The sequence below is a fragment of the Aulonocara stuartgranti genome, assembly GCF_965226115.1.
Source record: "Aulonocara stuartgranti genome assembly, chromosome: 23".
NCBI classification, from domain to species: domain Eukaryota; kingdom Metazoa; phylum Chordata; class Actinopteri; order Cichliformes; family Cichlidae; genus Aulonocara; species Aulonocara stuartgranti.
In genome coordinates, this window is record NC_138958.1 from 13,338,940 (window position 1) to 13,352,639 (window position 13,700).

Consider the following 13,700-nt stretch of genomic DNA (forward strand, 5'->3'; position numbering starts at 1 on the left):
TACTGAACGCCTCAAGGTCCATGAGCGGGTCAAGCATGAGCCCCGAGTATTCGCACTCTTTGGTCGGGTTTAAATGTGTAACCTGTTCTTTTTGAGTTTTCCGTGTGAATCTATTTAAATGTTTCTGTAAAGCACTTTGCATCTGTTTCAAAAGTGTTCTTTTTCTATATTTATACGCTCTGTCGAGTCCTGGTTCAAAATGGGCCTACTGGAGTTGATCTTTATTACCTACTTTAACAGAAATCTCTCCGTTGTGCTATTTCTGACAATCTGATAAAGAAAAACGCTCATTTTGTTTGCATATATGAAACAGTTAAAATCATTTTGGAGAATGCCAAAAATGTTTCTACTCAGGAAAAACTCTGGCACTAGAAAATGAAATGTAGATCACGGCTCTGAAAACATGATCACTCGCACGGCCCGCTTTTCAATATCCTCCAGTATCACCAACAATGAGCACAGAGACTCAGCCGCTTATTTCAAACAGAATCGCTGCTTTTTCATTTATCTGATCACCACAGACGTCGTGCAGAAGGAAATTTCAAAGTTTCTTTTACTGAATAAAAACATATAAACTAGTTAAAGATTTTAAACCACTGAGCAGTAAAACCCTGTTTTTTCTGCCCCAGCTCTCACAATACTGCTGAAAAACCTGGTTTCAAACATGATATTTCTTAAAATAATATCCATAACAGGTTTTTCCTGCTGGCATCCCTGAAGAGCCTCTAACTTTTCCTCTTAAGAAAATCACCTGGACTGGAAAAATATTCTTCACACCCTTGTTTATAAAAAAAAAAAAAAAAAAGCACATCTTTATGAGATATGCACAGACTTCAGTTAAGCCTGTGTCCTCACCACATCTGGACCAGCCACACTCGAGTGCACAGTCGGCTCTAAAGTCTCATTCTGAGACAGATAAAATATTATCAAACAGTAGAAAACATTATTACTGAAAGATGTTTTCACCTGGTCACAACCTGCATGTTTTTTTGTTGAACCCGGCACCATATGAAACTGCGGCGTAAAAACACAGCTCACCATGACCAACAAAGAAAGTAACAGGGGCCCCACATCCCCACATCTAAACTCTGACTTCTTACCAAATCAACAGTCATTCAAGTGGACCGTGGCAAGCAACCGTTCTTTGGTCTTCACCTTTAAGTGCTGGAGGCAAACTGGTGGAGCATTAAAACAAAATAAAGGAGCGCTTTATGGCTGTCTACTTCATGCACCAGTTTGCTTCGGATTAAATAAAGTGTGATGTCCTGACGAATAAAGTTTGACGCCAAGCCTCTCGCTGCTTAGAAAGAGAAAAAAAAATAACGTTGGGAGGTAAAGGCTGGAGGAAAGGGCTCAAACGCTGTGGTAACAAGCGCACCACATGTGCTAAAGTCTGCATTAAAAAGCATTAATTTCAGCTCTGTTAAATGTGGGAAACAAAAGAGAAAACCCCTCGTCTGCACAAACACTGAACACAGGGGCACTCACGCCGAGACACACAGTAGGTGAGGGGAAAAAAATCCAAACACAAACATGTAATTAGATCTCGAAGGAGCCTCGTGTTGATTGAGCTACTCCTCTGTAAAGTTGTTTAAACTCTAACCTGCGACTGAAAAGCACCTCGGTGCCTCTGCTCGACAACTGCATCTTCCACGCACAGCTGATCACAGCTTTATCTGGCTGTAAAATCAGCTGTTTGGGGTAGGATATAGCGTTTCTCTTGCCACGATCCCCGCTACATTCCTTCATGTTATTCTACCCTCTCCTTCCCCCTTCGTTGCCACCCCACCTCCACAACCTTTACATGGAGAAGACACGTACTGATAGATGAGACCTGGGACCTCTACAACAGAGGCAGGTGCTGCGTTAAATTGTTGCCCTGCAGCTACAGTGCAAAAAAAAAGAAAGAAAGAAAGAAAAAAAAAGTAGAATAAAAAGGAATTTCACATTAAACGTAAAGCCCACACAATACAAATAAGTCCCCCGGGGCACTAAACAGCGAGCTGCATTCTAATGACTCATGAAAGAGGCACACCTCCACATGGGTGGAAGAGGAAGGGGGGCAAGTTGAGGGTGGGTTCGCCCACCGCAGCTTTTCATCAAAACAGAGGTATGACTCTGTAATAACGGCTGGGGCTTGGTGATTGGCAAGCAGCCACCGGGGCGAGCTTTTAGCCCACAGCGATGCTGCCAGATCTGCTGCTGTGCCAATCGCTGCACCACGCCCCTCTCTGGTGCACAAAGTGGAAAGTGGGTGGTGGGGGTAGAGCCGTTAATCATCAGTTCAAGAGAGCACAGGCCCCCTTGGGGGATGCGCAGTGTAACGTTACTCAGCTCCCCGAACAAAATTTTTATTTGCTATTTTTTTCCCGCCCTGGCTGGACAACAGCATTCCTGCACTGGGAGGGGAGCGTGCACATCATCGCTGAGCAGCAGAGCTGACAAGGACATGCCCCGTGCTACAGGTCAAACATGGATTTACAAACCTGTGTTTTAACTCAGCGTTTTCTCTGTGAGACGCAGAGAAGACCGAGGTGAAAAGATGGGTGAAACTGACACAACTGAGCTGAACTTTGTTTAACTAAAACTCAGCCCCGATCGTTTCTTTCACCAAAAAATATGGTGAGGTGTGGGATGTGAACTTTTTGGGGCTTCTAAAGTGGGGCATACCAGAAAAAGTTTGAAAACCACTGATCTAGAGCAAGAGAGATGATTTAGGAATGAGTTTCCTTGTTAAAGCCTTCACACACTATCCCCCATCAGTGCAGGCTGGATGTGCAATGAAAGCGTCGCTGCTAAGGATGCCATCATTGCACAAATGTAAAGAAAAATACCAGAACCGGCTGCGTAGCTGCAAAGAAGCATGAGAAATATGGAAGATACAACAAAAATTGAGATCATTCCTTAATTTTTCATAGTAAAACTAAGTAAGAGTGTACATGAAAAACCTAGAAATGGGAAAAATGGGAGTAGAAACACTTTATAGTTGTCACATATAAACACTGTAAATAAAAACGGCAGCATTCACCTGTATGCATATGCTGGTATAATCATCAGAGCCAACAGCCAATCATGTGTCGAACGTGTTTCCGGCCCTGACATCTCCTGCATTGAGGTTTTTATCTTTTTATCTTCTCTGTGGCAAACCAGCAGGTAGCAAATCATTACACCTGAACTAGCCTGACTTCACCAATCTTCTTTTTAAATCTTCTTCTCATGGATGCTGGACTTCTTACAGAGCTTTGATTAGCAGTTAGCTGATTGTGTTGATGCCTGAAAAGCGTACAGCCAAGCAGCTGCAGAGAAGCAGTACTTGCAAAGGTGGGTTTCACACGTTTCCTGATATAAAATTCTTCTATAATTTTCCTTCCACTGCAGCTGCGTCTTGTTATATGTGGTGAAACTGGAAAAATCAGACTATCTGTACTAAGATGTTGCAAGCTTGAACTCCTTCTGTGTCCAAAGAGGGATGCGTCATGTGACAGTGACAGGCGCGCGCTACCATCAACTCACTACCTGCCTCAGAGGAGCCACCCAGGTCAAGCACAGCTCAGGCTAAATCAGATAAAATCGCCAGCTTACAGACAACATCTCAGGAAAAAACAGACCTTTCTTCACCGGTGTGTGGAACCACTCTGCACCACCTTCTCTTAACCTTCCCAGGGAAATTCCATTGGTAATTTGAAAGGAGGTTCTGTGTTTTACAACATATGTAATTTACACTGTGAATCCAATCAACTCAGAATGAAAGTGATGGCATACAGCTCATAAATGATGAAAAATGCACAAAATAATTAGCTACCGAGATAATGGTGAGTCATTTAAGGAGAAGCATGGTTTTCCGCTTTGGGGCATGAGATGAAGGCCTTGGAATTTACTGGTTAAAAAATAATAGCCCTCAAAAATAAATATTTGATTGTTTCTGTGAGTATTGAACCAAAAAACAGGCAGTAAAACTGGTTATTTAGTTTACTGGTTGCACTGTGCATTATTAAATAATGGGCTCAAACAATCCTGAGCACGTCATAGGTTACTTGTATTGTTCCTTTTATAAATTATTTGTTCTCAGGCAGCAGAATTTAAAGTAAATCATTTATTTTCCCACTGAAACCTCACATGTACTTACAGAAAGCGGTTCATCCGGCTCACGCATGGTTATGCAGTCCATGCTGATCTGAATGGTGTTTCCTGCCGACCCGTCGGCCGGACTGTCGCTGAAGTTCAGCTCGATGGGCTGGACTGAATGAATGGCAGATCTGAAACAGCAACAATACAGATTAATGGGTCGTTCCATGTAAAATAAACCAAATCTGAGAAACGTTTCTATACACCCCCCCTCAGAATCTGCTGATTTTTATTTACAGGGATTTTAATGAATTTATTGACCCATCATACTATGAAGATTTTTAGCTTTTGGAGTACACAGTGATTGTTTTTAACTTGTGCTACATTTTCTAGAATTCTTGAGCCTTCATAACTTACAGTCCAGGAGATATTCACATTAAATATTAAACCCATTTAAGCTCTGTTAAGAACTGATTTCAAATCAATTTTGGACCCACTCCAAGAGTCCAAATCTAAATTCTTGTTTATAGCAGTGTGTAGCTGCGTGCATCGGTGTGAATAAACTGTCTGTAACGCAGAGGAACAGAATCGATTACTGGCATGCCGGATGTTTTATCCGTTTTCTGATAAATCACTGGCGCAGACTTCAAAAAATGAATTCTGGGTAAACTTTCAAGGTTCACCATGTCGTTAGCGTGTGGGATAGTTTGGCTAGATTGTGGTGTGGGCGTGAAATTGATCAGGCTTATGTGTCTCTCTCCCTCCTCTCTCTCATCTGTCCTGTGATTTCATGCTGTGATACATGTAAAATTATTACTCTGGGAGAAAGTTAGGGTTAGCAGCAGAAGCTCTCTGACTTTTGTTCTTGCACCGGTGCCCTCTGCCTCTCTGCAAAGTCTCACTGTTTGCTCACCCAGTGAACAGAGCAGAGACAGACAGAGCTAACAGAAGACAAGGGGGAGAGAGGAAAGTGAGACTTTTTTTTTTTACTTAAGTCGACCTATAGCTCAGGAAATATGACACAGGAATAAAACTGACACATACAAAAGGAATTCAGGATGTTAGCTATTGACTGAAATATATAAGAGCTACACTGACCCAGCTCACAGGGACAAATGAGCCACCAGAGAACAAGACTTTAAAATACAACTGTAAATTAAAGCTGCAAGCAGCGTTATGAGGGCCCTCGCACCCCCGGCACGTCGAGCCACTGCCAACACCTCAAACCGGCACGTCCGATGTGATGTCACATTGATGGATTTCATGCTTTTAATCACCAGCTAACATTTCATCTTATTCAACCAGGATTATAGTCATGCCACTAGGTGGCGCTCTAACCATTATTGACAAATAGCATAACAAACATTTCCAAGCTCGAGTCTCATCACACCTGCGACCTTTGGGAGAGATTGGACATTGTGTTTTTTAGTGACAGCAGATTACTGCTTTTTGCGAGTGATTGAAACTCTACGTGCCGCTATGACCACCCCGTTTCCCTGAACGGAAAAAGCTTCACAATTTAACATCACAAAGGTCTTTAGATTCTACACACTGAAGAATGCTTCAATATGATGAAATCCCTTGGAGGAGTTCGTCAAAGTATGAGGCCTGAAAAGGGGGGAAAATGTCATCAAAATTACACATTAATTTTAAAATGGCTGACTTCCTGTTGGATTTGGGATATTGCTCCAAGAGACTTTTTTGTACACCTTGATATCTTACACAAGTTTACCAAGTGTCAGACTCATAGATGAAACACAGAGCAGGGGCTGATGTTTTGAAATATTGTAGGGGGCGCTGTGGAGCCATTTTGCGCTATTCAAGGAAAATGGTTACATAACAACAATGCCTTCATCCATTTGGAGGTGTGTGCCAAATTTCAAGCCTCTATAAACTTTCCAAGCCCCTCAAAAGCCACATCATCTTTCATGATGAACCGCGTTGCCACCAGGGTGCGCCGTTCAGTTTAAAGTCACAATTTTTGCACTGAAGCATCACGAGGGACTGATGGTGATATTCACCGCTTTTGAGGTGGCCACGATCAACCTGTGAAAATCAGTACAACAAAGTTAAAGCCATGACATTTCCTGTTGCCACTAGGTGGCGCTGTCCGTATTTCCGACAATGGGCATATCAATCTGTTCAGGGCGGGTCTGACATCATGCCTGTAAAGTCTGGTACTGATCAGACTGGATTTCATTGAGTTATACTAATTTGTTTCTTCATGGCGTGACATCAAAGTTCGCCATGCTGCTGGGGTCACACCCTTTCGTGAAAAGTCACAGTTTTCACTGTAACCCAAGACCAACTCCTTAAGGCTTTCCTGGAGAAATTTGAGGCTGCAGATGTCACCCATCACAATACTGTACCCCAAAGTGTAAAACATGACATTTCCTGTTCCCACTAGGTGGCGCTGTCCTTGATGTCAAATATGGCAGTTGAAATATGTTCAGGGGTGGAGCCTTATCATATGTGTGCTCTTTGGTCCAGATCGGAACATGTATGACAGAATGAGAGGCAATAAGATTTTCATGGCGAGTCATCAAAATTCGCCATGGCGCCACGGCCTCATACTATTGTGAAAACTCAAAAGCTCCGCAATTTAACATGGCACAAGGGTGTAGTTGACACTGTCCAAATTTGAAGGTCATGAAATCAAACCCCAAGGAGGAGTTCGCAAAAGTTCGAGGCATGGAAATGGCAAAATTAGAGCCAAAATGTCACCTTCTCTTCCAAATGGCGGACTTCCTGTTGGGTTTGCGTCAATGGGCCCACAGACTTTTTTGTTCGTCTTGGCATGATACACATGTGTGCCAAATTTCATACATGTAGCTCAAACGATGTGGTCGTAGGGCTGCATTTAACAAGGCATAGGTGGCGCTGTAGAGCCATTTCCCAGTGCTCATATGTAAAACCATTAAAATACAAAATTTTTCACCAGACCTGGCATGTGTGCAAAATTTCATGAGTTTTTGAGCATGTTTAGGCCCTCAAAAAGGCCCTTGTTTGGGGTGAATAATAATAATAATAATAATAATAATAATAATAATAAGAAACGGAGCAGATACAATAGGGCCTTCGCACTCTCAGTGCTCGGGCCCTAATTAATTCTTTTACAAGTTAACTGTATATTTATACAATTAATAACAGAGTCCTTAATAATGTTGATGTTATTATTGACAAATAAATGAATATTGAAACTAATTTGTTTCCAGATATGAACATTTTTAGAAAAAGTACACTGCTAAAAAAAAACCCGTAAATGAACAATTTTTAATCAGAATACAGAATCAAGTCAGTTAAACTTGAAATTGATATAATATCAGTATAGAAGTTATACTGACAGAATACTGATCTGGTCAGTTAAGTAGCAGAGTAGCAGAGCATAAATAAAACTGAATTAAATTAAATTGAACAATAGGCACACTACAGGGGCAACCATTTCAAAATAGGAATGGTTTTACAGGTGAAGCCCACTGACATTTTTTTCCTCCACATCTTTTCTGATGGTTTTTTTCCACTAGTTTTGCATTTGGCTAGGGTCAGTATCACTGCTGGTAGCAGGAGGCGCAGTGTGCAGTGTGTCTTCGGGTCCTCTTGGTGCACTACAGTGCTGAACCTCATGCGGTACATATAGGCAGCTTTTGGAGAACGAAGGAATTGATACCATCGACCAGGCTCATCTGACCTAAATCCAGTAGAACACCTCTGGGACTTTATGTGATGATCCATCCAATGCTGTCAGGCTGCACCAGACTGTCCTGGAGCTCATTGATGACCTGGACCAGATCTGAGATTAGATTTCCCAGGACATCATCCGTCGATGCGAAGCACGCGGTTGTCATAAAAACTACCGAGTACCATTCGGAGTTTTCAGCAAAATTGTGTATAGTTGCCTGCATGGAAGTGCAGCTGGTAAATGAAGTCAACATACACTGCAGTTCCTCTAATGTCCACTCGAGGCTCCGTCGGTGAGTTAGTCCCTATGGACGCCCATGTTAAAAAGTCCAACATTACAGTAGAAACTTGCAGTCTGAGTCCATAATGAATCTGAGGGGGTGAATTTTTTCTTATAAATTATCCACGGATGTGGCCACTTTGAAAGAGTTAATGAACTGGACTGCTTTTGCTGCCTTTACTGACAAGAAATTATGTCCTGCTTGGTGAAATTCTAGTATTTTAGTAGCCTCTTAATTAGTGCTTATTAGAGGGTATCTATGTATCTCTCCCACATTCTTACAGTTTATTTGTGCAGTTTGTTACTGTTAGCTTTACATCCTGTCCAAATACAATCACTTCTGATTTAAAAAACAAAACAAAACAAAACAATGGGGGGTTATCCTAACCCAAAAACAAGTGAGTGACGTCACGGTGGCTAAGTCCACCTTTTACCCACTGGCTGAAAATAACGTTGTTGTGTCCATAGGCAAGTTTTACACAGGGGCATAAACATGGATAAATTCAAATCTAGAAAAAAAGAGAAACTAAAGTGTGAGGATAACTGCTGCAAGTGAGAAGGAAGTCAGGCAAAGAAGCTGACATGGTTTATAATTTCCACATAAAAGAAGAAAAAAAATCCCCAAAGTGAAAACTAACGCACAAATATCTAAAATATGTGCATAGATGAATATTTCACTATGGCCTTTTTTTTCCCTTGTTTTGTTGTTTTTGGCAGTATTCACTTACTGGTCGAGCATATCAAACAGCTGGTTGAACACATCTTGGCTGAACAAGTCAGTTGTCTGTGCTGCCTGATTCTGGGACATGGTGGTGAGGAATGAGCCCTCTCTCCAGGACAGACGAGCTGAAGGGTCCCTGAGTCTGCAGAAAGACACCATCAATCAGCTGTAATCATTTTATTACACCCATTCCTGCTCACTTACAGCTGCCATTTCTGAAAAACTATTTTAAAGGGAAGCGTTTTATAGTTGCAAAGTCAGCGAACATAAAAGCTGATGTGCTGTGCTAAGATGCGGCCACCCAGCCAGTGGAGATAAAGGAGGAGGAGGAGGAGTCCTGCTGGCAGCCATTCATGAAGAGCACTTCCATTGTGAAGAAGTCAGCCTACATAATGTTGAATATTTGTACTACACATAATGGTGATTATGTACCATTCAGACAGAGGCACTTTGACCTGCTGCCTTGAAACATTACACCTGCTTCAGAGCTCTGCCCGCCATTGTTCCTGCTGAAGTGGCGCACGCTGCAGTCTGAGACAGGCGGAATTCCCCCCAACGTCTATATGATAGCACCGCTAAAACTTGTGGTATGCGTACAGCTGGGCGAGCTCGGGAGGGAGGCCGATGGGGCGGCCATAATCTGAAGCTGGCACTATTTTAGGTTTTGGAATTCCCCAACGCTGTGATGAATGATATTAATACCTGTCTTACAAACACAGGCATATCTAATGAAGCAAATAATTTCACGTATGCAGGAGGCTCATATGAGGGAGCGCTGAGAGCTGAGATGAATTTATTTTGCAAAGCTCAAGAATTATTATGGGTAAGATGTCACAGATTAGGGCCTACATATTAATCATGCCCAGACACATTTAATAGAGTAAAGTTAGATGTTTCTGCAACATTAGGACCACGACAAAGCTTGGATTGATCATAAATTACAGCGGCTTGCAAGGAAGCTGTATTTCAGCTCGCCTTGTATAAAAAGCTGCATGTATATCAGACCTGCACAATAATTAAACTGACATGATATGCAGCAAACCGAAACTCCAAAATGCTTCAGTGAAATCGTTCATCTGACCTCTTTCACCTGAAATGTAACGTAAATAATTTAATAAAGCCAGAAAAGAATTTAATAAATGTCTCAAGGTCAGTCGATCCGCTGCAAAAATAGCACGCACCCCTTTAAACCAGTCTACTAACAAGGACGGTTCCTCACACAGCTGCGTTTTTGTGATTTTTGTTTGAAACTTGTAACCAACCTAAATATATAAGTTTTTGGGGAAGCCTGTAAGCCATTCGTGGCATCTGACCTTAACATAAGATTTGAAAACTAAAACTACATTTTGGGACTTTTAAAACTTTTCGCATCCTATGTCGGATAGTTTTCGGTAACGATTTGCCCTTTCAGCAGCAGAGCGCCTCCAGCACGCTGTGCCCCTCTGTACAATATTTAAGTGATGGTGTTACGAAGTAAGGAACCATATACACTACGTGAGGAAAGTCAGCCAAAATAATGTTGCTAAATGCGATGATGATGAGAAAAAAAGTACTCAAGTATGTGGCAACTTTGTGTGGCTATAAAACACATTTGGGAAGGAAAACTACAAACTGTTAATAAAACAATATAGAAAGTGTTTTTCAGGTGTTCACACAGCTATAGTTGACATCTGCATTAATAGTCTATAACCTAATTTATTGCCTCTAATTGGACATTCTGTGCTCTTTTAAGGAAGCAGAATTATTTTGAGTCAAGCTGAAAAGTTCAAAATGTATTTAGAGTTTATTCAGAGGGGTAATACTTATCATTATTATGATGAGGAAAGCAGACAGAGCTCAATCTACAAATAACAATAAATATACAACTATTCAAATCTTTATGAAAAGTCACAGGGCTCTTTAAATAGATATACACATATTGTTATTTATATGCATACACATGGGTTTATGATCCAGAGCATATATGAAAATGCTCAAGCAAATCCAGCAGATTTTTCTTCTCTGCTTTTTTTGCTATTAATTTGTTAATTTTTAATTTCATTGTATGTACTCTTACTTTATGTAAAAAGTCACAGTGTGCATAGTTGCCATCTAGATCCTAAATTTATGTTACACTGCTAACACAGACCCCACACACACCAACTGGACCCCACTGAACAGACAAATTTAATATATTTACATGTTTTACAGTTTTTAAAAGTCTTTTTGTTTATGATTTGTGTTTAAATTGTAATGAAAATATAAATATATATTTTTTAAAGATATGAATGTTAAAAAGAATAAAGCATACTGTATATCTCTCTCTGACTGGCTAAATATTGTCAACTACTCACATGTGAGTGCAACCTAGCACATTTACAAAATAAGTTCACCGCAAATCGAATGCATTTGATTTTTATATATAACAAAAACCTAAAATATGAGTTTTGCAGAACTCAAACTGACCAGTGGTTTACAGCTGTACACTCTCAAATTGGCAGCTGTTGAAAATGTTTGAGAGCAAATGTGATGTTACATTAACGTTTCGTTAATGTAAAAATGAAAACTGCTACAAACTTGTACGCAATAAGCCCCACCCAAACCAACTGCAACACAGATATCCTCCTTTTACATGAATGCATGAGTAAGAATATCTAAGAGTGCACCTCGTTGACTGCCGTCAGCCTACAGACACTAAGATGACATTTACTGATGGCAGCGATTGTTTATCTGTTGTGTCACATCAATTTTGTGCAGGCTAAATGTTTAAAGATCGCTAGATAAAGAGCATAAAGACTTTCTAAAGATTCATCTATGGCCATAATGAAGGTACCAATAAATCCATGTTTGCAATTACAGTGTAAAATCCTTTCAGTTCATCCAGACTAACAGTCTAAGGATAAAACGTGTAAAAGTATAACACTAAATACCTTCAGTACTTCCATAACAAATTTTTAAGGCATTATTTGACAATATGCTGTTAGTACCTTTGCTTAAGAACTCATTCCTGCTAAAGACTAAGCATTAAGTCACAGAAGGAATTAAACTGACGACAGATAGATGCCAAGATTTATTTGTTTTTTAAATCTACGAATTAAAAAAAAATTAATCAACTTATTTGTGCATATTGTTGTACAGCCAACAGAAAACATGTGACATCGACATCCGAGTTATTAATATTTTTCACAGTAATTCATAATATAATATAAACTGCTTTAAAAATGCAGAATTTGCCCCAGAATAAGGTTTTAAATGCTTATTTTTTTCTACTATTTTTGCAATTGCAACATCGTCCCATACATTTAAATTCAGGATTTTATACGGTTTCTTCAGAAGCACTGAAGATTAAAGAGCAAAAAATAAATAAATAAATAATTTGTAAAGAATAATAGTAAAATAAATTGTGATATTCTTGAAATGATCCATTATGTTAGGGCTTACTGATTCATAAAAGCCATCTCTTCATCCTTATCAACATGTTGCTTTGTTATGAATACATCCAAATCACAGCAGTATCTCTTCAGAGTAGATGTCAAAATAGTGATTGATTTATTTTTATTATTTTTTTTACTTTGAACAGCGCCAACACGCTTTTGTAGGAAAGCATTTACAGCAGTACACAAATCAAAACCTGGTGGCTTAGCTGCCTGCACAAGAGCACACGAGGAGTTTGAAGGAAACGTGCCAAAGAGGGGGAAAAAAATCACAAAGGATGACTTTAAAAAAAAACAAAAAAAAAACAGGTAAATGGCAGGTAGAGCAGGTGAGTTGTCATCTGTGTTCAAGGAGAAAGGATTTAGGTGTGGTCATCCACGTGACCTGTGCCTCACATTAACTCCATTTCATTCTTTAATTTTCTTTTAAAATACAGAAGAACTAGTTTAACTGACATCCCATTAACTTGTCCAAAAGACTTTTGAGCTTTGCTTCTTGGTATTGTCTGATCACCAGTCAGCATCCAGAACTAAAGCTGTTTATCAGGTTCTGCGTGTACAGCCATCCAAGCCTATAAATACACTAAAACAGTTTAATGGAAGAATAAAATAGAAGATCTGCAGCCTAACCCTGCTGATGTCCTGCACTACTTTGTGCTTAAGAAAATAATTTTCATTGTTGTAATAAGGCACACATGTCCACGTTCAAATGCATACCACATAAATGCAATATTCTATCTTTTTTCATCATCATTTCAAAGCAGTTTTATTTTATTAACGAAGTTTCAAGATGGGCTTTGTCCCTTTTCTGGCTGCATTTTGTCTGCGTTTGGGTGTCTGGTTACTCTGAGAGGTTTTCGGTTAGCCCGAGGCAAAGGCTGTTCAGCATCCACTTAAACACAGTGCAGCGCCTCCAGACGAGACTGGGGCAGAGGTCAGCACTAAACAGGGATGGCTATTGTCTCTTGGCAGGTTGTGCACACCGACCGATGAAAATGCAATCAAAACAAACAGCCCAGCCGATCGGGGTCCTTCTCCAGTGTCATTATTAATCACTTTTCAAAGGCCTAAGACCTTCTCCCCCTCATCCGTCAGCCGAGGCTGGAAAAGGGACACGAGTGAAAAACAATAGAAAGCCCCAGAGTTTCTCCTCCTTTTATTTTGATCATCTGGTGCAAGAGGGAAGGTAAGGCGTAGAAGGCAAAGGATACAAGACAGGTGGAGGGATTTACAGGCCAAGGAAGATACTTTTCATCCCTTTTCAAAAACAGTTACATTGTTTTCAAATTTGTGCCACAGCCAGAACGGTCAAAAATGTCATCAAGCAAAACAGAAAAACTAAAAAAAAAAAAATTACAAATGTAACTGTTAAACTCAACTACAAGAGTGCTGTGATGGTAAATTTAAAGGGGCAAAAAGCACACAGAACACATCCAATCTGCAAAGAATTTAAAGAATTTAAATATTTTAGAATGAGAGAAGAAACACTCATGTAGGTAGTTTTGGTGCAAAACATGTGCAATTATCAAAGCCTATAGAGCTA

The 13,700-nt window shown here is 40.2% G+C and overlaps 1 protein-coding gene across 4 annotated transcripts in view; it reads right to left on the reverse strand.

Moving 5' to 3' along the window:
• tp63 (tumor protein p63) overlaps window positions 1-13,700 on the reverse strand; it is a 61,589-nt gene that overhangs the window by 21,446 nt on the left and 26,443 nt on the right. For 3 of the 4 annotated variants that reach the window (XM_082523205.1, XM_082523204.1, XM_082523209.1), the window contains exons 2-3: window positions 8,752-8,886; window positions 4,127-4,256 (exon numbers count right to left, since the gene is read on the reverse strand). In XM_082523205.1, the coding sequence (XP_082379331.1) occupies window positions 4,127-4,256; window positions 8,752-8,886 (265 nt within the window). The remainder of the gene's footprint in view (window positions 1-4,126; window positions 4,257-8,751; window positions 8,887-13,700) is intronic. The other variant, XM_082523206.1, reaches the window with a different exon arrangement.